At 32.7% G+C, this 25,220-nt stretch overlaps 1 protein-coding gene and 1 long non-coding RNA gene across 2 annotated transcripts; both read left to right on the top strand.

The window, feature by feature from the left end:
• The first annotated feature begins 13,647 nt into the window (after window positions 1-13,647).
• LOC107942206 (uncharacterized) lies at window positions 13,648-14,539 on the top strand. Its single transcript, XR_001695794.2, has 2 exons — window positions 13,648-13,789; window positions 14,141-14,539. It is a non-coding gene; the product is annotated as an uncharacterized lncRNA (long non-coding RNA).
• Window positions 14,540-14,568: 29 nt separating this feature from the next.
• Window positions 14,569-14,981, top strand: LOC121211002 (glycine-rich protein DOT1-like). The gene is made up of 2 exons (XM_041083115.1): window positions 14,569-14,573; window positions 14,639-14,981. The coding sequence occupies exons 1-2, from the start codon at window positions 14,569-14,571 to the stop codon at window positions 14,979-14,981; spliced, it is 348 nt and encodes a 115-aa protein (XP_040939049.1).
• Window positions 14,982-25,220: the final 10,239 nt, after the last annotated feature.

The following is a 25,220-nucleotide window of genomic DNA, read 5'->3' on the forward strand; positions in this document are numbered from 1 at the left end:
CACAAAATGGATGGACTATATTGAAATTTTGATCAACTTTCAAGGATTATTTATGACAAAAAGCCATTTTTTTATAAGATGGAGTATGAATGAAACATGGAATGTGAAGTGGGCATGTGGAGGTGCCGTTTTCCCTTTTGCAACTCTTCAAATCGGATCCAGGGGATTCCGGCTTTAGAGTAGATCAGCTCCTCCAGCCCTCCATTTCCACTGTTTCAATAAATATTTTCCCAAACTTAAAGAAAACCTTCTGTATGCCCTATCTTTTTCGAAAATCAAAATTAGTACAAATGATACCATTTTCACGTCAACCATTTTCAAAGGGTTTGTTGTACCTCATGCCCATGCTTCACCTATGTTATTCACAGATACGTGTCTATTGTTTATCTTCTTATTCTTTTTAAAAATATGTTTGCTTCATTTTTCAAAATTAAGCGTAGGTTTGGATGGACGGTGCGATATATTTAGTTTACAATATCACTGTAATAGCCAATTTCAGCCTAGGTCCATAAAATAATAAAACCCCAAATAAAAAAAGGGTCCAATGTCCATTTACATAATAATCCCAGGCCTAAAACTACCTAAGCCCAAATTTTAAAACCCTAATAGCCCATTTGCTTAAAAGATTTCAGCAGCAAACCCTAACTCCCATCTTGTCAGCCGCCGCTTCTCACCAATGGCCAACCATTGGCCACCTTGCGCACTACCACCACCACTCCCCACGCACGTCACATGCCTCCACGCACGCGTCTGGTCCTCCATACCCTGCAAAATGAAACAAACACCAAGACAAAGCAGACGACAAGGAGCAATGGCAAGAAACTTAAAAAATGTTGTATAGAAGTGGCTATAAAGGCCAGATCCGAATGTAAGAGAGGGGGTCTTTTTTTTTCTTTTCTTATTTTTCGGCAGTTTAAAAACAAAGAAGCAGAGAATACAGATTAGTTTTTAGGAGCAACAATAGATCAGTATTGAATATTATCAAAACCCAGATCAAGGAGAAAGGTGAAAAACCTATTTTCTTTCCTATTACCGAATCGCTTTTTTTTTCTTTTCATTGGCTTTTCTTTTTTTTTCTATACTCTAATACACCCAAACATATATATATATACAATATTATAAAAATATAAAAAAAAACAAAAAAATCTAAAATTTTACCTCCTTCGGCCACCGTGTACAACCTAACCACTACCCAATAACCCAAATAACCCAACTAACAATACAAACCCCTAAACCCATTTACAACCTAAACCCACTAACCCATCAAAAAACCCAAATACCCAACAGCCCAATTACACCCAAACCCTAAACCAAATTCAAAAAAAGCTATCTAACCCTAGCCACCACCCGAACACTTCAGCAACCACCTACCCCTTGACACCTCCTGTGCACCGGCCACCAACTCTGCAGCGCCGCTCAACTGCCCTGTAAGAGAAACGCACGAAAGGACAGAAAACAATAGAAAAATAGCTTGTGAATAGGCTATAAAAGCTGAATCAAAATGTTGTAATGGAGGTCGGCCAAATTTCCAGTCAATACAAACATAGTATTTCTAAATACAAATAAAACAAGGACTCCAAAGCAAGAACAAAACAGCAAATCGAAGGGCAAAACAACAAAAACTAGATTCAAGCACAAGGTGATTTTACTTTAAAAAAAGAAACCGAATCTTTCTTTTTTTCTCATCTACTACAAATCTATATATATATTACATAACAAAAATACAAAAAAAAGTAAAATTTTTACACGGTGGCCGGCGCCGGCGACGGGCGGTGGTCCGGTGACCGGCCTTGCTGCCGGAAATCGCTCCCTCCCCTCTCTCCCTCATTTTTTTTTCTTCTTACTAGCACAAATGAATTTTTTTTAAGGATTTGGGCCTTTTATAGCCCCCAAAAACGACGTCGTTTTGGGGGCTGCCATTTAACCCCAAAACGACGTCGTTTCACCATAGTCCGACCCGACCCGACCCGACCTAGGATCCGCGTGTTTTTGTTTGAATAGGTTATTTGCGCGATCGGTCCTTCCGCTTTTCTGGGATTTTGCAATCGAGTTATATTTTATTTATAAATTGGCCCTGAAATTTAATCTGATTTGTAAATCAATCCCCCTTACTGCGCAGCGTTTTGGAAAGTGGGAAATATTGCATTTTTAATCCCCCTTAGTTTTTCCCGTGTTCAAATAAGTCCTTCTCTTTTGTTTTTATTTTAGAATTTATCCCGTGTTTTATAGTTTATTTTCGATTTAGTCCTTTCTTACATTTTTAATACTTTAACAATTAATTTCATCTTTCTGTTTTTTTATATTTATTATTATTATATTATTGTTGCTTATTATTATTGCTGTGAACATATCATACTACTTAATATTATTATTATATTTGCTATTATTATTTTTAAATATTAGTGTACTTTGTATGTATATATTATCATCATGTAAATTTTCAAAATGTATATATATATTACTAGTTGTTTATAACATTATTATTCTTTAATATATATGTTATGCATATATTTTAATATTATATTATATATATACATTTTTTTACACTATGCATACATACTTTTAACATTATATTTTATATGTATACTCTTAACACCATATTATATATATCTTGTACAAATTTTTAATACTTTATTACATATATATCCTTATATATTATATGTATATTTTAGTATTATATTTTTATATCTATGTTTTTAATACCATAATATATATTATCATATTTTATTATATAATTAGTATATATATTTTATTATACTTATATATATACCTTTTTTATTTGTACTATTTTCGTGTATTATATTATTCATTTTTATACTTATTATTTTCATTATTGCCACTTATATATTATTATTTGGTGTACATACATCTTTTATTATTATTATTAGTATATAAATATATTTTCTATGTTTATAGTATTCCTAATATATATTGCATATGTTCATTTATACTATGTATACATGTATCTAGTATGTATATATTTAGTGTAGCGATGTAAAAAAAATTTAGTTTCGCTTGGTCGCTAATTGTGGCGATTTATTAAACATATGAAAACCAACTTTCGATTTTATTAACAAAGGGAGTCGCCACCGATCCTTTTTTATAGGTGTGATCGGACACCTAATAAAATTATTTTAAAACAAAAAGAAGGCTAAATTTAGGTCTACATGAAAGTCCAGAGAAAAATTGGGGTTCGGGAGTCAGTTACGCGTGAGGAAGGTATTAGCACCCTCACGATGCCCAAAATTGGTATCTCATAAACATGTGTTGACTTGATTTTCAAAAATACGAGTTCAATATAATATTTAATCGTGATCCGATTGAAAAATGAGAATTTTTAGTTTTCGATTTTTTTTTAGAAAGGGTGTCCCATTTTTTAACACAAGCCGACGAATTTCACCCAACATAGTGATGAAATCGATGGCTTAATATTAAATCGGTACATTGCCTTATTTTTGAAATTAATTAAAACATGAGAAAAAATATTCCTAAAGTTAGAAATTAAAAATAGATAAAGGACGCAAAAAAAATGATATCATTAATGAAAAATATTAACATGGAATACTAGAATATTAAAATAACAATAATAATGATATTTACAAAATAAAAACAAATCATGTACTAATAATAAAATAGGAAAAATGATATATTTAGTAATAATAATATAAAATAATAATATGTACATAAAAATACATATATATATGCATATAATAAAAGTATGTAATAATAATAATATCTACAATAAAAGAAAATATTAGGAAACGTACATAAAAAATATATACATAAAAAATTTACAACAGTAATATAAAATAATGATATGTGCAAAAATATATATATACACATATGTACATAAAATATACACTAATATAATAATAGTTATAATAATACTAGCAATAGTAATAATTTGTAATAATAATATATACACAATATGGTATTTAAAATATATATATATGTATATAATAGTATTTAAGAATATATACATAAGAAATATATAACTAATGGCATTAAAAAAATATATACATAATATATATAAAATACCTAAAAAAAAGGAGGAAAGAAGAGAGAAGGGAGGGGGAAAGGAAATCCGGCCAAGGGGGGCCGGTCACCGGTCGATCGTCGGTCGCCGCCCGTCGTCGGCCACCGCCTACGGTGGCCAGAAAAGGTAAAATTTTTTTAACAATATATGTATATATAAAGAAAGAAAAAAAACAACACAAAAAAAGAAAAAAAAAGATTCGAAAGAAGAGGAAAAAAGAAAAAGATGCAACCTTTTTATTGATGTTTCTTTTGTGTTCAAAATTTGAAGGGATTTTTGTGTTTTTTTCTTCAATCTTTGTAAAATCCCCCTTACATGATTTTGAATGGCTTTTTATAGCCATCTTTTACATGATTTTCTATTATTTCTTTTTCTATTTTGTAGGTGGTGGTGGTAGACAATGGATATCAAAAATGGGAGGAAAAATGGGGCAAGTGGAAAAGTGGCTAGGTGGCTAGGGTTTCTTGGTTTTTTTTTGAGGGGGTTAGGTTTTTTTTTTTTGGGTTAGGTTTTTTTTGGGAGGGCTTAATGGGCTTTTGAATTAGGTTTAATATTTGGGTTTTGTAATGGGTTTGGGTAGATGTAAATGGGTCATGGGTTAAGGGTTTTAGTGGGTTTAGAGGTTTGGTTGGGTTTTGATATAATCGGGCCTGGGCAATTTGGGCTTCTACAGCTGCCCCTCTTTGCTCATTGTCGTGCAACGATAATAGAGCAAAGACTTTCAAGGAAGACCAAATTTGCCTGGTCTTGCTAGGTCTTGACTTGCTTTGGAACTCTTCTTGTTTAGTTAGTCCCTTTTCAGTCCAACGCATCTTGTAGCTTTGGTTCACACCACTGCATCTTGTGATATACGCCTTGTAGCTTCAATTTATTCCGATGTAACTTCAAGGATATGAAATGTATGGCTTCGATCTACTTCGCTGTAACTTCAGAAAGGTGAGATCTACAACTTCAATCTACTCTTCTATCGCTTCAGTGAGATAAGGTTTGTGGTCTTTTCTTCTGCGACTCCAGAAAGGCAAGATCTGATACCCTCGATCAACTCCACTGCAACTTTAAGGAGACAGAATCTGACGTCTTCAATCAGCTTCAATCTTTATTCTCTACTCGGAATGTGATCCTGAGCTCAACTCATTTTTCGCAATATGAATTGACTCTCTAAAAATAGACATTAAAAATAGAAATTGAAAATAGCTCAACACGTGAGCCAAGGCTCAACTCACCTCTCGCAATATGAGTTGATTTTTTGAAACTTAACTTGAAAAGCAGATTTTGAAAATACCTCGATATGTGACTGAAGGTTCAACTCACCTCTCGCAATATGAGTTGATTTTTGAAAAACAGAAATTAAAAGACTCAACTCAACTTTCGCAGAAATTAAAAAGCTCAACTCACCTCTCGCAATATGAGTTGAATTTTTTTGAAAAAAAAAATAGAAATTGAAAATAGCTTAGCACGTGAGCCAAGGCTCAACTCACTTCTCGCAATATGAGTTGATTTTTGAAAACAGAATCTGAAAAACAGATTTTGAAAATACCTCGACATGTGACCCGAGGCTCAACTCACATCTCGCAATGTGAGTTGATTTTTTTGAAAAATAGAAATTGAAAAAATACCTCAGTGTGTGATCTGAAGCTCAACTCACCTCTCGCAATATGAGTTGATTTTTTTGAAAGACAGAAATTGAAAATAGCTCAGCGCGTGAGCCAAAGGCTCAACTTACCTCTCGCAATATGAGTTGATTTTTTTTTTTGAAAGGCAGAAATTGGAAAACGAAAATTGAAAATACCTCGGCGTGTGACCTGAGGCTCAACTCGCCTCTTACAATACGAGTTGATTTTTTTGACAACAGAAATTGAAATTACCTCAGCGTGTCCTGAGGCTCAACTCACCTCTCGCAATATGAGTTGATTTTTTTGAAAAACAGAAATTGAAAATACCTCAGCATGTCTTGAGGCTCAACTCATTTCTCACAATATGAGTTGATTTTTTTTTGAAAAACAGAAATTGAAAATACCTCAGCATGTCTTGAGGCTCAACTAATTTCTCGCAATATGAGTTGAATTTTGAAAACAGAAATTGAAATTACCTCAGCGTGCCTTGAGGCTCAACTCATTTTGAACAGAAATTGAAATTACCTCAACGTGTCTTGAGGCTCAACTCATTTCTCGCAATATGAGTTGAATTTTGAAAACAGAAATTGAAATTACCTCAACGTGTCTTGAGGCTCAACTCATTTCTCGCAATATGAGTTGAATTTTTTTTTGAAAGACAGAAATTGAAAATACCTCAGCATGTGAACCGAGGCTCAACTCACCTCTCGCAATATGAGCTGATTTTGAAAAAGTAGAAATTAAAAGGTTCAACCCACCTCTCGCAATATGAGTTGATTCTTGAACAACATAAATTGAAAACAGAAATTGAAAATACCTCAGCGTGACCTGAGGCTCAACTCACCTCTCGCAATATGAACTGGTTTTGAAAAAGTAGAAATTAAAAGGTTCAACCCACTTCTCGCAATATGAGTTGATTCTTGAACAACGTAAATTAAAAACAGAAATTGAAAATACCTTAGCGTGACCTGAGGCTCAACTCACCTCTCGCAACATGAGCTGATTTTGAAAAAGTAGAAATTAAAAGGTTCAATCCACCTCTCGCAATATGAGTTGATTCTTGAACAACGTAAATTGAAAATAGAAATTGAAAATACCTCAGCGTGACCTGAGGCTCAACTCACCTCTCGCAATATGAGCTGATTTTGAAAAAGTAGAAATTAAAAGGTTCAACCCACCTCTCGCAATATGAGTTGATTCTTGAACAACGTAAATTGAAAACAGAATTTGAAAATACCTCAGCGTGACCTGAGGCTCAACTCACCTCTCGCAATATGAGTTGAAATTAAAACACAAAAATTGAAAATACCTCAGCGTGCCCCGAGTAGAGAATAAAGATTGAAGCTGATTGAAGACGTCAGATTCTGTCTCCTTAAAGTTGCAGTGGAGTTGATCGAGGGTATCAGATCTTGCCTTTCTGGAGTCGCAGAAGAAAAGACCACAAACCTTATCTCACTGAAGCGATAGAAGAGTAGATTGAAGTTGTAGATCTCACCTTTCTGAAGTTACAGCGAAGTAGATCGAAGCCATACATTTCATATCCTTGAAGTTACATCGGAATAAATTGAAGCTACAAGGCGTATATCACAAGATGCAGTGGTGTGAACCAAAGCTACAAGATGCGTTGGACTGAAAAGGGACTAACTAAACAAGAAGGGTTCCAAAGCAAGTCAAGACCTAGCAAGACCAGGCAAATTTGGTCTTCCTTGAAAGTCTTTGCTCTATTATCGTTGCACGACAATGAGCAAAATTAACCTAATATTTTTATATTTGTACCAGCCCATTTTTGCTCGGGCCCATAAAACAAACCCAACAACTAAACCCAATTACAAAATTAGACCCAAAATTACAAGCCCAAAATTAAAAAAAACCTAAGGGCCTAAATCGCCTACAACCTAAACCAATTTCAGTAAAAAAAAAACCTAACCCTAACCCTAGCCGTCAGCCACCGCCCCTAGCATCAACCACTCCAACTGCTCCTACCTGCAAAAGAAGAGAAAAACACGCAAGAAAAAGAGCAGCAAAGAAACAATATAATATGTATTCAAATCGGCTATAAAGCCGGAGAAAATGTAACACAAAAGGGGTTTTTTTTAAATAAAAAAATCAGGAGATTGTGAATGTAAAATCGTTGTTTTCAAACACATATCTGAATACAAAAAAAAACAACAAGGATTGAAGCAAAAAAAGAGATTCAAAAGTGCCAAGGTCCCATTTTTTTTCTTCCTTTTTATTTTCATTTTTCGGCTACACATACAAACGTACTTTCTCTAATTTTTTTTTCTTTCAAAAACAGTATATATATATTTATATATAAAAATATAAAAAAATACCTTTTTTAAATTCCGGCCACCACGCACGGTGGCCAGTGACAGCGGCGACGGCGGTGGTCCGGCAACCGGGACTCCACCGGAGGGGAGAGGCTTCAGAGAAAAGGGGAGAGGGAGAAGTTTTTTTTTTTAAAAGGGTGTTGAAATGAATTTTTTTTTGGGGGAAAATTTACTTAAATAGAGGGCCAAAACGACGTCGTTTTGGCCTGGGTCCTTAAACCCCAAAACGGTGTCGTTTTGAGACGACCCGCGTGCCGACCCGACCCGCCTCAGAGGATCCGAGTGTTTTCAACAGAAGGGCTAATTGCACTTTTAGCCCTTCTGCTTTTTTATTGTTTTAAAATTTAATTTTTCATTATTTCTAATTTTACCCTATAATTTATTTTGGTTTTCATTCTGGTCTTCCCTTATGCTGCGCGTTTTGAAGGTAGGGGTTATTGTCCATTTTAGTCCCTCCTGGGTATTTGCGCATGCAATTTAGTCCTTTTATCTTTTATATATTTCTATATTTCCCCGAACTTTTTGTTTTGAATTTAATTTAATCCTTTTTTTAATTATTTGGTTACTTTACTATAAAATTAGTTAATTTTATTATTTTTACTATTATTGTTATTAAATATATTATTGTTATTATTGTTATTATTATTTACATGTTATTATTTCTTTTTCTTTTATTATGGTATTATTATTATTGCCATTATTACTATTTTTATTTTTTTTATCATTATTATCATCTTATTTTATTGTATTTTTGTACTATTATTATTATTTTTATATTTTTTTACTACTAGTATTACTCTTTTTTTGTTATTATTATTATTTTTTACCATATTATTATTTCCTATTTTTTTATATGTTATTATTGTTATTAACATATTATTATTATTATTAATGTACTATTATTTCCTATTATTATTATTACTAATATCACTATTACCATTTTTATTACTGTTATTATTATTATTATTCTTCACTATCTAATATATTATTATACCTTTTTTTATTATTATCACTATTGTATTATTACTATTATTATTATTATATTTTCTTTTTTTTTGTATTTAGTTATACCTTATTATTTTTTATATATTAACCAATTTAATATATATATTAGCACACTTATTTTATTTATATATCATTACTCTTATTATTATTATTATTTCATCATTTATTTTATTTATAGTTTTTTAAATAACTTCAAACTTTAGATTATTTATTATTTGTATTATTGTTGTTAATATTATTTTTTTTATTTGACATATTACTGTTATTACTAAATTTTCTTTCTTACTAACATTGTATTGTTATTATATTTTTTCATCTTATTTATTTTCCAATTACTTAGTTATTTATATTTCTTATTCATTCATATTTTCGCTATTATTATGCTTTAGGCATTATGTCTATATTAATATTTAGGTACTAATATCGTATTTTACTATCGTTATATTTTTCCTATCATTATCATCACTATTACTACCTTATTAAATAGACTCTCATAATCTTCATTATTTTACGACTAGTTTTTTTTTTCAAACATTTAGCTTATTTATTATTTCCCTTTCTTATTATTCGTTTGATGCATTTATTTTATCTTTGTTTTTATAGTTATCATTGACATTCGTGTTTATGTTTATTTGGTTATGCCTATCAATTTTTTATTTGTTATGCGTTCTTTATTGTCTCATTTCATTACGAATTTAGATTTTATCCAATCTAATATTAATTCTTCCATAAAGGCAATATTTCGTATTTGGAATTTCGAGAAAATCCTGCCCTAACTTACTGGGTTTCGATTTTTCTCATTTAATCTAAATAACGGAATATTCTTTTAAACTCGCAACACGAATTTTGAATAAAATGCTTATTCTCGGAGATACGAGGTGTTATGTCCTAACTTACTAGATATGATATCTTGTTACTTCGGGATAAGATTTTTGCTAAAAAAGGCAATATTCGGCATTTGAAAATTTGAGATATCGTGCCCTAACTTACTAGGTTTTGATTTTTCTCGTTTACTCTAAATAATTGAATACCCTTCTAAAAAAGGTTCAAATACACAAATTTTAACTAAAAGGCAAGCTCATTCTCAAAAGTTCGAGATGTCGTATCCTAACTTACTGGATGTGACATTTTATTACTTTGAGACGAAAAGGTCTTTAACATTCGAGTATTTTTTACAAGAGAGGGATCATATTTTAAAAGTCTTTCAAGTTTTCAATTTTCGACACTAAGACACTAATTAATCAACTAGGTACCAATTTTGGGCGTTACGAGGGTGCTAATCCTTCCTCGCGCGTAACCGACTCCCGAACCCGTTTTTCTGAATTCCGTGGACCAAAATCGTTGTTTAAATAAATCGAACCATTTATTAAAAACAACCACTTTTACGAGGTGACCCGATCACACCTCATCAAAAAAGATTGGTGGCGACTCCCGTTTTTTTTCATTTTCGTTTCCAAAATCAAGTCGACCCCGTTTTTCAAAAAAATAGTTTCGACAATATTTATAACATAATTAATATTATTTTAGCTATTACTATTAATTAATATTACAATAATACGTCAATGCAAATTTATATTACGTAGAAAAGTAAAATAAAAGATAAAAGTAAAATTCTGTTGGATTCAAAAGTTTTTTCACACTCATATTTATATATATATATATATAGAAATATCCTTAAGGCTAAAATACCATAACCAAGAATTCAAGCTAAGAATTAAGCATTTTTCCCCTTCCTTTTATATGAAATTCTCTATCTACCAAGCACATAGATTTGGCTTTATCTTTATGAAACTAAAGAATAGTACAAATTATATGGGTTTATTGAGTTTGGAGCCCATCGTCATGCTTGTTCACACTTGAACATTCAAATTTTAAGGTTATTTAGATTGTCAAACCCATATATATATATGTAGTATACATATTTCACAAAATAAAAAGATTATTCAACTTATACGGATATATTTAGCTAACATGCATAGTGTGCATGAATAAGCTTTCACCACACTTACTGTTAGATTCTGTGAATTTGTAGATAATATTTCTAGCTTTTAATACATTATTAATGAAGTGTTCTGTTTTTTTTCCTAAGTTATATTAAGTGGGGGTTAAATGACTATTGTGACTTAACGGGGTTAGTAGTTAAAATGAACTAATGGGTCCAAAATGGCTTATAAAAGCAGTTGGGATGTTAAAAGTACCATGAACCAAGCTAAAACACAAACAAAATGGTGAGTGTTACTAAAGAGTTGTCTTGTTATCTTTGCTTTGTTTTTGTAGCGACGTAAAATTTTTAGCTTGGTCGCTAACTGGGGTGTCTGATTGAAAGTTTAAAGACCGAGGTTTGATTTTTTTAAAAGAAGGGAGTCGCCACCGATCTTTTTTTTCTGGGTGTGATCGGACACCTAATAAATCATCTTTTTTGAAAAGAAAATTTATTCTCGAACAAAAATGAAGGTCAAATTTGGGTCTACGTGAAAAACAGAGTAAAGTAGGGTTCGGGAGTCGGTTACGCGTGAGGAAGGTATTAGCACCCTCACGACGCCCAAAGTTAGTATCTTGTAAAACATGTGTTATCTCAAATTTCAAAAATGCGAGTTCAATGTAACATTTAGTCATGATCCGGTTGAAAATGAGGATTTTTTAGTTTTTCGGTTTTTAGAAGGGTATTCCGTCTTTAACACGAGCCGACAAATTTCATCCAACATAGCGATGAAATTTATGGCTTAATGTTAAATCGATACATTGCCTTATTTATTGAAATTAATTAGAAAACAAGAATAAGATATTCGAAATAAATGCAAAGCAAATTAATAAATAAAAATAAGTAAAAGGCAGATCTAGAAGTATATTGAAGCAAATATAAGTGTGACAATAATATTACAAACAATAAAGATATATGTAATACTAGAATAAAACATGAAATGGAAATAATGAATGTATATACATGATATTAAGAGTATGTATGTAAACTATATATAATGTTTGAAGTATATACCTAAGAATATATACATAATATATACATATATATATGAAATAAATATTGAAAAATGTATGTACATGATATATAGGAAAAGTACATACATAATAACATTAAAATAAAATAATAAGTGATAATGGTGAAAAGAATAGGTATAATAATAAATATACGAAAATAATACTATATATAAAATATGTATACAAGAATAATAAAATATATGTACTAATATTAATAATAAATATAGTAGGGTAAAATAGATATAATAATAACACGTACATAATACAATAAAAAATATATATACATATATGTGATAAAGTATTAGAAAATGTATGCATAGTATATATACTAGGGATAATAATAGTGAAGAACAACCATTAACAATGCTACTTAAATGGACGTAAAATAGTAGTATGTACATAAGATCGTATAAAAATATATAATTATGATACCAAAGTAAATACATAATATATATGAGAACGTAATATAATATTAGAAATATACATCCATAATATAGAATAAAAAATATATGTATATATAGCACATGCTAAAAGAATATTCACATAAGTATACATATATATGTACTAAAATATATATAATAATATCACTTAAAGAAATACATATTAGAAATGTCTATACATAACATGGGATTTAAAAATATATATACATAAATAATAATAAGTAAAGAATAAATATAATGAAAATAATAAATATAAAAGTAAAAAGAGAAAATATAATATATAAACAAAATTAAGTAAAATGATGATATAAATAATAATATGTTAAAAATAAATAATAAATATAATAAGGTAAAATAATAATAAAGGTATGTTTATACGTATATAATAAAACATATATTAATAATAATAATAAGGATAATATAGAAAATATATACATGAGATAGTACATAAATAATCTAAATAATATAATATTGAAAAATGTATATCCCTAATAATATATAAAATATAATGTTAAAAGCGCATATAACGCATAAAAAAAATATATAATATAATACATAAGTATATTAAATACATATACATATATATAAAATATCATACACTAATACATGATAATAATGATAATAATATTGAAATAAAAATATATAATAAAGATATTAAAATAAAGTAATAAAGTAATACCATCAATAAATATGCATATACATATACGTACATAGTAAATATACACTACTGCATGTAATAAATAAATATAATAAGTATATAGATTATAATTAATAATAATAAATAACAAAAAATAATAACAAGTAATTTGAAAATAAAATAGTAAACTAACACAAAAAGGACTAAATCGAACATAAAACAAAATTTTGGGGTGAATTTGAAAAGAAATAAAGAAAAAAGGGTCATTACGCAACACGTGCGTAACCTAGGAGGACCAAAATAGCAATTACCCCTCTTGTCAAAACGTAGCGTATGTAAGGGGACTAAATTGCAAAACACAACGTATTTTGGGCCAAATTAAAATAACAAAAAACTTGATTGTAAAATAACAAAAATACGGAAGGGCCAAAAGTGCAATTAACCCTTCCGCTATAAAAACAAGCGGATCCTAATTGGAGCGGGTCGGGTCGACCAGACCCAGGGCCAAAACGACGCCGTTTCAGGTTTAATGGGGGGACCAAAACGCACCGTTTTGGTCCCTATAAAAGACAAAAAAAATTTTAAAAAAATCATTTGAACGGTAGAAAGAAAAAAAAAAGGAGAGAAGAGGGAGAGGGGGAGGGGGAGGGAATCCGGCCATAGGCCGGTCACCGATCGACCGTCGGACCACCGTCCGTCGCCGGCGCCAGCCACCGTACACGGTGGCCGGAAAGGTAAAATTTTTCCCTTTTTTTTTGCCTTTTATTATTTTGTATTTTTGTTATGACTTTTTACTTGTTTTAATATATGTGTGAAGTGTATAAAAGTAGATCTGAAAATAAAATGAAAATAAAAGATTAAATCACCTTAGACTTTGATATCGGTATTTTAGTTGCCCGTTTTGATGTTATACCTGTGTTTTTGGTATCACTGGAATCTATTGCTTGAAATGGCCGAATATGCTGCTTTCATTTATCAAAAATTCATCCTCTCCCCCCCTTTTTTACAACATTTCATTCGGGTTTTATAACCCTTTTACATTCATTTTTATATTGTTTCTGTCTCTTTGTGTTTAATGTTTGCAGGTATTGTGGCGGTGGAGCAGAGCTGGTGGCGCCAGGGGATGGTGCTGGTGGCTAGTGTTAAAGGGCAGGTGGGCAGGTGGTTCGGTTAAGGGTTGATTAGGGTTAGGTATTTTGTTTTTTTTTTGTTTTGGGTTTGGGCTATGGGTTGTTTGTAATAGGTTAGGGATTTATTTTAGGTGGGCTTGGGTTTGATGATGTTGGTTGGGTATTGGGTAGTGGTTATTGGGCTGATGTATGTTGGGTTTGGGTATTAGGTTGGTTTAAGCTTTAGTGGGCCATTCGTGTTTGGGTAATATTTTGGGTTTAATTTGTTGGGTTTTAGTTGTAAACGGGTTTAATGTAATTGGACTCCTGAATCTTAAAAATAATCGGGCCAAAATTGGCCTATAACAGTTTTAATGTGTTTTTAGTGAATGTGATTGCTAAAAATGTGGTGAGTATAAAAGAGGAGGAAGAGAAGTACTTAACGTAGGGAGATAACCTTGGAGCTTGGGAAAGGGGTAATTCCTACGGTGGGCATGGTGGTGGAGCTAAAGATGGGCATGGCAAAAATGTAGTGAGTACAAAAGAAGAGAAAGAGAAGTACTTAACACAGGGAGGTGTCGTAGGACTTGGGGGCAAGGGTTGTCCCAGTGGTGGTGGTGGAGAGGAAGGTGGGCACAACAATGGTGATGGAGCTAGAGGTGGTAATGGTGGTGGTGGAGCTAGAGGTGGGCATGGTAATGGTGGTGGAGAGGAAGGTGGGCACAACAATGGTGGTGGAGCTAGAGGTGGTGGTGGTGGTGGTGGTGGTGGAGGAGCTGGAAGTGAAAATGGCGATAGTGAAAATGGATACCATTAATATTAGAAACTTCACAATGCATGCATGCATGTATCAAAATACAATAATATTTATTAATCCAAAATGAGGCATATATATTTATTTATATAAATATTGTTTTGCCTCTTCCTATGCATTCTACCTACTTTAATATATGATATCAAAATAAATATATGTGAGTTTTGAAATATCAAAGATGAGTATGTTTCATTTAATCATAATTCGAATTTGTTTATTATTTACTTATCATCTAGACTTGTATTTAATTAAAATTTTAAATTTAAACAAATAGTAGCTTATGTACGCTTATATGGTTCAAAAATTTTAATGCATATATTTATTTGTTATAAATATTTTATTATTAAGTAAATACCTATTAAGACCAAGATAACTTTGATATACATTAATACTTTAATATTTATTAAAAGTAGAGTTTTATATTACCTATAAATATAGGTCTGGAAAAGAATTACAAACATCTTAAAAGTACAGTTTTACATTTCTATTTCTTTAATTCTCTTTATTATTTATTTGATAATATGTTATCAACACGATATTCGTTTTTCATAATTCCCTTCTAAAATGTTTCCAATTTTTTTCTCAAATCACTTTTAAAATTTATCTAATTTTTTTCTCAACTCCCTATTAAAAATACCTTCAAAATAATATTTTTTACTCTTTAAAAAGTGTAAATGCCCAAATTTGATCAGGCCTTAATAAATAACAGTCCATTAACAAAATTACAGGCCCAAATAATAAAAAAGTACAAGCCCAAAATACAAAGAAAACCCTAAGTGGCTCGTTGCCCAACAACATAAACATATCCAGTAAAAACCAAAAAAAAGAAAACCTTAAGCCTCTTCGTGTCATAGCTTCTCCACGCGCAGGCGTGCCGTCTGCCACTCCTTTACGACTGTCACCTATAAAAAGGAAGAAACAAATACCGATGCAAGTGCAAACATGCAAAGCAATAGAAACAACAAATAAAAAAACAAAAGAATAGTAACAAATAGTGTTGTAATTAGGCTATAAAAGCCACAACAACTACTTTGTATTTTTTTTTACACACACACAAAAGAGTAATCAAAAACAAAATTCAAAAATCCAAAAGGTGATTTTTTTCTTTATTTGTTACGAATTTATTTCATAAGAAAAACATAAAATAAAAATAAAAAGGGTTGAAAACCTACCAGGCTCTTCGCGTTTTGCCGTCCTAAGTGGCCAAGGACAATCATCTCCGATGAAAGATGACATCTTCCGGGTATAGGGGTTTTCAAAATTCAAAAAATCGAAAGGTTCTCTAGAGATTTCTGCTATTTTGACGGGTTTTTTTAACAAAAGCAATCTCAGATCTGGGTTTGGAGGGGTCGAAAGGCTAAAAAAGGTTATTTTTTCTTTTTCCGGCCACCGAGAATTACGAAGTCCGTCGCCGGAGACCGGCAGCCTCCGTGGGCCTCGCCAGACGTGATTGCTGGACAAAAGGAGGCTAGAAAGAAAACAAAAAAGGCTAAGTGTTTTTTTTTAAAAAAAATTTAAAAATGATTTTTTGGTTCAATTTTTAACTTATATAGCTCGTGCTAAACGACGCTTTTTCAACGCATCTTAAAATGCCCCAAAACGTTGTCGTTTTGGGGCCAACCCGCGTCCGACCCGATCTTTCCCTTAGGATCCGCATGTTTTCGCTGGAGGGGATAATTGCGCGATAGGCTCTTCCGCTTTTGAAACCTATTTTGATCTAGTCCTATCCATTTTTTATTTTTTTTATTTTGCCACTTATTTCTACTTTTGTTTCAATTTGGTCCTTAGATTATTTTAGAAGGTGAACACCTGAAACGGTGTCGTTTTGCCAACTTGGAGACCCGACCCAAAAACAGCCAAGATCTGCTTGTTTTTGTAATACCCGACCTAGACATTATGGCCAAATTCAGAAGTGACACATGAAATGCGTTAAAAAGAACCATTGTCGTTAAGTTAAAACCTTTCCAGTTCATTAGCCTTTAGAGTTATTATTAATTTCAAAGCTTTCTTTCATTTAATCATTTAGAGATAAAACGTGTTTGTAGCAGAAGTTTGTAAAAAATGTTGTATCCAAAAAATCCGTTCAAGATTTTAGAAAAACCATCACAGTTATAAATAAGTAAAAACCAAAAGCCCAAAACCAACATCAAAATTTTAAAGAGTCCAGAGTCTCAGAAAATACAACCTCAATGCCAAAACTTAATAACCCAAAAACAAAATAAAATAGTAAAATAAGTGGTCACCGTTGAGTCCTCCACTGCACGGATCCACCTTAGACTGTGGGTTACCTGTATAGACAAATAGAAAAGGGGTAAGTTTACGTAAACTCAGTGTGTAACCCAACAGCATTAAGCATGTACACATACAGAGTATCACAAATCAGTCAGATACACAATCGGGCCTGTGCCCATGTTAGATACAGATACAGATCCGGGCCTGAGCCCATTTCAGATACAGATACAGTTACAGATATGAAAATCAGATATCAGAATCCTACCCTTATCCTCTACACACCATCTCCGACCATCCCTACACACCTTGTGGGGTTTAAAACACCCACCCAGCCCTACACACCACACTGTACCGATGTAGCACATATCAGATATAATATAGCTGTGCTACCAGATATTTGGCATAGTTTACCTTTCAGAACACTTCCTCCAATATACATCATCCCACCCCAATCACGGTAACAAAACATGCATACAAAATTAACAAATAAATCAAGCTTAACATGCTTTCATAATCAGATAACAGATAAACAAACATAAGCATAATCATAACCATATTTCAGTCTAACAGATCATTTGGTTATAGGGTTAGATAGCATTTACTGACCCTACGGTAGGCCCACAGTCGATTAGAACGACCTATACGACCTTATGAAAAATTTTAATAATATGGGCCCACACGCTCATGTAGCCCACACGCCCAAATTAGCCTTGCTTCTATGGATCACACGGCCTGGCCCAGTTACCACCGCCAAATTCGGTCTAGCCCGTGTTGCCCACACGACCACACTCCAGCCATCACATGGTTGTGTCTTGCGCATGGCCTGGCCTTTGTCGTTCACACGACCGTGTCATTGCACACGGCCTACCACACAGCCGTGTGACGTCGACAGTGGGGTTTTTTGGCTTTCGTTGAACCTTATTGTTTTACGTTTCAGGCACAGATCTGGTTCGTTTTTGTACCTAACGCAATCCTAAGACCACTAGAACCTATAACCAGAGTACCCGACATCGGTTTAGCAAATGCTTAACAAATTTCGACAATAATAAACTTACAGAAACTCGACTTACCATCGACAAAAAACCTCTTTTAGTACCGCTAAAACAATAGAAGTGAAATTCACCGTTCAGGCCTTCTCCTATACCAATAATTATAGAAAAAAGAAAAATCAAATCCCTGTTCACTTGCTACTTGATTAAGACGAAAAGAAGAGAACTTACCGAACCCGTATGAGTGCAATTCACACAACAAAATAAAAGATGGATTAAGGAAAATGAAAGGAAACAAAAGGAGAAGGGAAGTTTAAGAGAAATTTCGGCAGAAAGGTGAGGAAGCAAAACGTCAGAAGGAAAGAATTTTCGTAAAAAAAGAAAATAAAAACTTAACAACCAATAAATACTGACAACCCCCAAATTCCCTTAGAAATCTCCCCACTAACACACTACTTAACTCCTCAGAAGTCCTATTTGACCAAAACTCTCTCAGTCAAATGAGCAAAAATAAGCTCCCACGCTCACGCAGAGATTCAAACACAGGATCCTCAACACCAATTCCCTTACCACTTGAACCAGCAGGCTCATTCTGTTATGGTTTTACAAACAATCTAATATAAGCCTACTGAGCAAGTATAAGGCTTAAGTTAGAAAAATACCAAAATTTACCAAAGGTAAGACTTAAACCCAAGACCTTTCTAACACTTCCAGAACACTTAACCACTAAAGCAGATACACATTTGTGGCAACATTTTACAAAAGCGGACAAAAGAAATTTAGGGCGTTACTCTACCCCCTAAAAAGAAATTTCTACCTCGAAATTTACCTGATCAGAACAGATGAGGATACTGCTAACGTATTGAATCTGTAACACCCATAACCTGTATACGTCACCGAAATAGGATTACGAGGCATTACCAAAAAATACACCTCATTTACATACATTTAAGTATTCATAATCAACATCCATTCAAATTATCCACATTGTCCCTTATAAGGCTTTACGAGACTTTAAAATATGTTTAAAAGAGGTTCGGGACTAAACCGATAACATTTGCAAACTTTAAGAAATATAGAAAATTTTCTTGTATTTAAGGGTCACACGCCCATGTAAACATGCCATGTGCCTCACACACGGTTACTAGACACGTCCGTGCCACAGACCGTGTAAAAACAGGGCATACATACTGACTTGCATTACACGGCCGAAGACACGCCCATGTGCCATGGCCGTGGGAAAATTGGAAGGGTTACTGACTTGGGCCACATGGTTAGCCACACGCCCATGTATCTAGGCCGTGTCAAAACTGTAAGTTATACTATCTTAATTCGAAAGGGCACACTAGGGGACACACAGCCGTGTAGCATGACCATGCGTGTGTCGTACATGGTTGAGACACACGCCCGTGTCTTTGTCCGTGTGGACAAAAATAGGCTATTTGCAAAGCCAATTTGCCACCCTTTTCTCATGTACACTTAACAACCAAAATGGTACCAATTCATCATACAATAAGCATCCCAAAATCATCAACCAAATGCACAATTTATACCATATAATTCCTTTACTAAACTCAAAACATTACCATTTGAACAACTATGAAACCTTAGCCACATTTATACCAAAACATACCAAACTAAACCATCACAGATGGCAATCTATACAAATCAAAACATATACATTATAAGCCAAGTCTCATGGTTATATTCACAACCAAAATACCATAACTAGCCTATACATGTCATATACCATATATATATATCTCAAAAGTACTAACTTAAGTATTTGATAGTGCGATGATGTTCCCGATGATCCCCGAGTCCAAGCTAGCTTTGATTATCTATAAAACATAGACAAATTACACACAGTAAGCTTCATAGCTTAGTAAGTTCATAAGTGAATAACTCAATTCATCAAATAAATGTAATTCAACCATTTTTAAGATTACCAAATCAAAATCACATTAACTACAAACCTTTCCCATGTCTTTAAACATGATCCCATATAATTTCATTGAACTTTTTCAATGTAATATTCGAATGGGTTCGATTTCGTACGTACCTGTACCACCTCGTACTAACCTCTTTCTCAAACATATCATTCTTTACCCGTTGAGCTATTGAGAATAATAGTCGGATACTCAAGATCTCAATCGATAAGTACCTATACTATGGCCCGCAGCCAAATCAAATTAACTCCTCTCTAAATACCTATACCATGGCCAGTAGCCAAATCAACGTATCACTCGCACTTGAAGTGTCGATATCATGGCCCGAAGCCAACACCATAACCTAATGACATGTCATTAGCATCAAAACTATTTTTAAGGTTTAACCGAGCTTTTACACCTCTTAATTCTATCATCAAATGCATTCGTAGAGTCGTTTTCACTATTTAATACTATCAGTAATCTCATAATCACAGTTTATGTGATATCAAAACATTTAACATGCATATATAATGAATTTACCACATACGAACTTACCTCGGATACTGAAACAGCGAATCGAATCGTTTAGTCGATAACTTTAGTTTTCTCCCGATCTAGATCCGAATTCCTCCTTTCTTGATCTAATTGTATTCAAAATTAACCTATTTAATAACCAATTCGAACAATTTCATCCACAAACACATAATTTAGCCAATTTGCACTTTGGCCCTAAACTTTTACATTTCTTACAATTTTGTCATTATTTCAATAATCACAAAATTCACACAATTAAATTCAAACCCAAGCTGGCTGAATTTCTATAGGCTCCATAACAGCCCATATTTCACGTTTATTTTACATTTTAACCACATAATTTGTACTTTTCACAATTTAATCCCTAAATAGTATTTTTACCAAAAATCACTTAACAAAATGTGATAATCTATCAACAAATATCCATTTTCCATCATCAACTATCACAAGACTCATGGATTCATCAATGGCATTTCTCAAAATCTTTAACAGTTTCAGAAATTAAGACACGGGCTACCTAGTACTCGAAGCAATGATCACAAAAACGTAAAAATCATTAAAAACTGAGCTCGAAACATACCTCAATCAAGCTAGAGAAGTGTCAAAATTTCAAAGCCATATTTTAAATTCTTCTTTGCTTCATTCAGCCATAAAATATGATAATGAAACCATATTTGATTTTGTTTTTACTTAATTACACATTAATTCTATTATTACTATTTTAACCTTTGTTTAAAAAATTATAAATCATTTAATGAATGGCTATTTGTGAAACCCGAATTAGGGCCTAATCAGAATAGTGGTTTTGGGACCACAAAATCCGAGATAGAAATAATTATTTTATGATTATTTTGAGGTCTATGATATGATTGCATGATTGTGTGAAAATTTCGTGAAGAAATTGTATGCATAAAGTGCTTAATTTGAAGTTAGGGACTAAATTGAATAAGTTGCAAAACTTGCATTCTAAAAGTTTCTAGTATGAAATTGCTTTGAAATATTAATTAGGAGGTCTTAAATAGTAATTTTACCAATTTCTAAGTTTATGGACAAAAATTGGACATGGATGGAATTTTTGAAAGTTTAGTAAGGAAGGGCATTTTAGTCATTTGAATATTAAATGAAATAAAATGGGAAAAATAACAAAAAAATAATCATCTTTTCCATAAGTTGCTGCTGAATTTTTCTCTCCTCCATAGCTAGGGTTTGAACACTTTTAAGCCTTGATTGTAAGTGATTTCTATGCCCGTTTTTAATGTTCTTTACATTTTTGAAATCCTCGTAGCTCGGTTTACCTATTTCTACCAATATTTTGAGCTAGGGTTTATATTTAAAATTTTACCCATGGATGATATGTATGAATTTTGATGTTTTATGGTAGAATATGAAGTTTGAGATTGTGTTAAACAACTTTTGCTAAGTGATTTTTCGTAAAAACGAGTAAAATGACATAATCGGTAAAAATACCTGATATTCATAAGTACATGTTAGAGTGTGAATTTTTTGTTGCTATAGAAGGGAAAAATGATCAGCATGTCATAAAATATAAGAAAATAGGATGAGGTTAGTGTAAATATGTAAAAGTTTAAGGGCAAAATGGTAATTTTTCCAAAGTTCGTACTAGGGGCTGTTTTGATGAATATGTGTATTAAATAAATTAATTTGGTATTATAGATCAAGAGAAAAGAGATTCGAGTCGAGATCGGGGGAAAAATAAAGTTTACGAGGAATAGGCTCAATTATTCTCATTTTGTATCGAGGTAAGTTCATATGTACATATTGTAATATAACCGTTATTTTAAATCATTTAATGCTATTTATACGATATTATGATTGTTATCATGCAATTCTATGCTTTGTGGTCATTGTTGGACAACATGTAAAAATTTTATGAATTATGTGAAAAATGTGAAAGACTACCAAAGTATCGTCATTGGTATTCCGAGGAGAATGGTAAAGGAGTACGAACGAGAAAAGTCCCGTTGAACCTTAGGAATAGATTCGGATATTTGGGCATCTGAACTCGTTGAGTTGAGTCCGAGTTCACTTATGGATGCGAACGTCCAAACTCGTTGAGTTGAGTCCGAGTTCACTTATGGATGCGAATGTCCGAACTCGTCGAGTTGAGTCAGAGTTCATGAAATGTAACTAGGCATCCAAACTCGTTGAGTTGAGTCCGAGTTCACTTATGGATGCGAACGCCCAGCTCGTTGAGTTGAGTTCGAGTTCGCTTATGGGCGGGTTACATGGTAGCTTGGCTACATATGTGGCACTTATGTGCAAGCTTTCCATGTATCCAAGTTATATTCCGATGTGTTCAACGGGTAAAATTCTAGTGAAATGGAAGAATACTCAAGATGCAAGTGATGTATTGGAAAGTGTTGTGGAATGGGCACTTTGGACAGGTATGTACTTAACCCTCGGGTTGAGACTTGATGCGACAACAATAATATGGTAAGATGATGAATGATGAATAGAAATGTGATACATGTTTTGGTGATATTATGCTAATGTTGGTTGGCATAATTGCTTTGTTAAGTTATTTGTTATTTGCATGTGAACTTACTAAGCATCTATGCTTACTCCCTTCTTTTCATTCTTTGTAGTTTTGACAAGTCAATTTAGAGATCGGAACGGTCGGAGGCACGCTCACACTATCATTGGACAATCGCAGTATAATGACTTGAAATTTTTGGAAATATGGCATGTATAGCATTCCAATCATTTTGTGTGTATAATCTTACAATATGGCCATGGATGGAATGGAAATGTTTGAGAATGATTAGCTATTGGAATGGCTAATCAAGTTTATATATGATAACATGTATGCTTTATGTCTTAACTAAACCATGAAAATTCTTGGAAAGGTAAAATTTGCCACAAAACAGAATCAGACAGCAGCAGTGACGTGAATTTGAAAAATCACTAAAAATAGTATAAATTGAATTAAATTATGAATAAGTATGGAATTGAAGCTTCATGAGTCTACTTTCATATGAAGAAACGAAATAGGTAAATGAGTTCTATTTTATGAGATATTTAAGTTTTGGTGGAATAAGGTCAGAGCGATCTCTGAATCCCCTATTCTAACTTTAAAAATTCACCATAAATTTTACAAAAACAATTAGAGTTTTACATTACATGTATGAAATCCTTATTGAGTCTAGTTTTATGAGAAATAAACGGGATAGTCATTGAAACTCTGTACAGGGAGATATCTGATTCGTAATACACAGGGGTCAGAGTAGCCGAACCTTGAAACAGGGGAGACTTTAACTAATAAACTGCATCACATAGGTCAAGTACGCCTCACATCCTTTCCAAACCAATTTCTCAGCTGCTAGAGCGGAGATCTCATGCAACAGATAGTCTCGACACTCACCAATCACAACCACCTCCACATCATCCTCGATCCTCAAACGACCCTCTTAGATGCGCAGTCTAAACTGACTCGATGCTATTCCTACCAGTCCATACTCAGAATTAGGTCGAACTCCCCAAACAGAAGCTCCAGTAAATCAGCCAGAAATATCTCCCATTGCATCTCTAACAGAACATCCTTATACAGTTTACTAACCCGAACAGACTGCCCCAACGGACTTATCACGGTAACCTCACCAGAAGTGCTCTCAACCGACAACCCCAGATTTTCAGAAACAGAATAGGCCATATAGGAACGAGTAGATCCTATGTCTATCATAGCAAAGTAAGGTACATCAAATATAAATAACGTACCAGTGATGACGTCAGGAGCATCTGTAATGGCCTGAATTTTCAGTGGTGTTGAAATAGTGATTCGAGATCACTAAATCCGACAAATGAGTAGAAAATATTATTAATTTAATGAGTCTAAGTTAAATGTGAAGTTAGTAAAATTTTTGAAATAGTGAATAGTGTACTAGAAATAAATATTAAAATAATTAGAATTGAAAATGAGGTATTGAGACCTCAGAAATTTTAGACCGAGCCATAAATATTTTTATAAATTTTTATGGAGTGTTAATAAGTTAGTATTAAAGTTTCGTCAATAAATTTTGAAGTTTTGATAGTTAATTGAACAAAAGGACTAAATTATAACAAATGCAAAATTATGGGAAATGATTAAATAGCTTAAATAATAAAAGAAAGAGGGTTTAAAAGGAAAATAGACCCAAGGTCCATTTGGGCTGGACGGCAAGGGCATGAAATCAACAAGAAAATAAGGAGAATTAAGGGCAAAATTGGAATATTGCAATATTTACTTAATAAAGCTAGGACTAAAGTGGAATTATCTAGATTTCTCTTTATTTTTCAGCATTCTCATCAGTAAAAACACCATAGAAGGGTTTGCTTAAGCTGGTTTTTCATATTTTTACTACAAGCAAGTTCAATTCTTGATTATTTCTTGATTTTTTTGTGTTTTTGTGACTTTTACAACTAGGTCCACTTGTTGAATTCATTAGTTTTTTATTCTATGAAAGAAATTGAAAGTTGCTATGAATATGTGCTGGAAGTATATGATGATTTAGCTTGGAATTAGAGTTTTAAATTATTTATATGACGGTTTTATTGAAAGA

Source organism: Gossypium hirsutum, chromosome A02 (assembly GCF_007990345.1).
Source record: "Gossypium hirsutum isolate 1008001.06 chromosome A02, Gossypium_hirsutum_v2.1, whole genome shotgun sequence".
Taxonomy (NCBI): domain Eukaryota; kingdom Viridiplantae; phylum Streptophyta; class Magnoliopsida; order Malvales; family Malvaceae; genus Gossypium; species Gossypium hirsutum.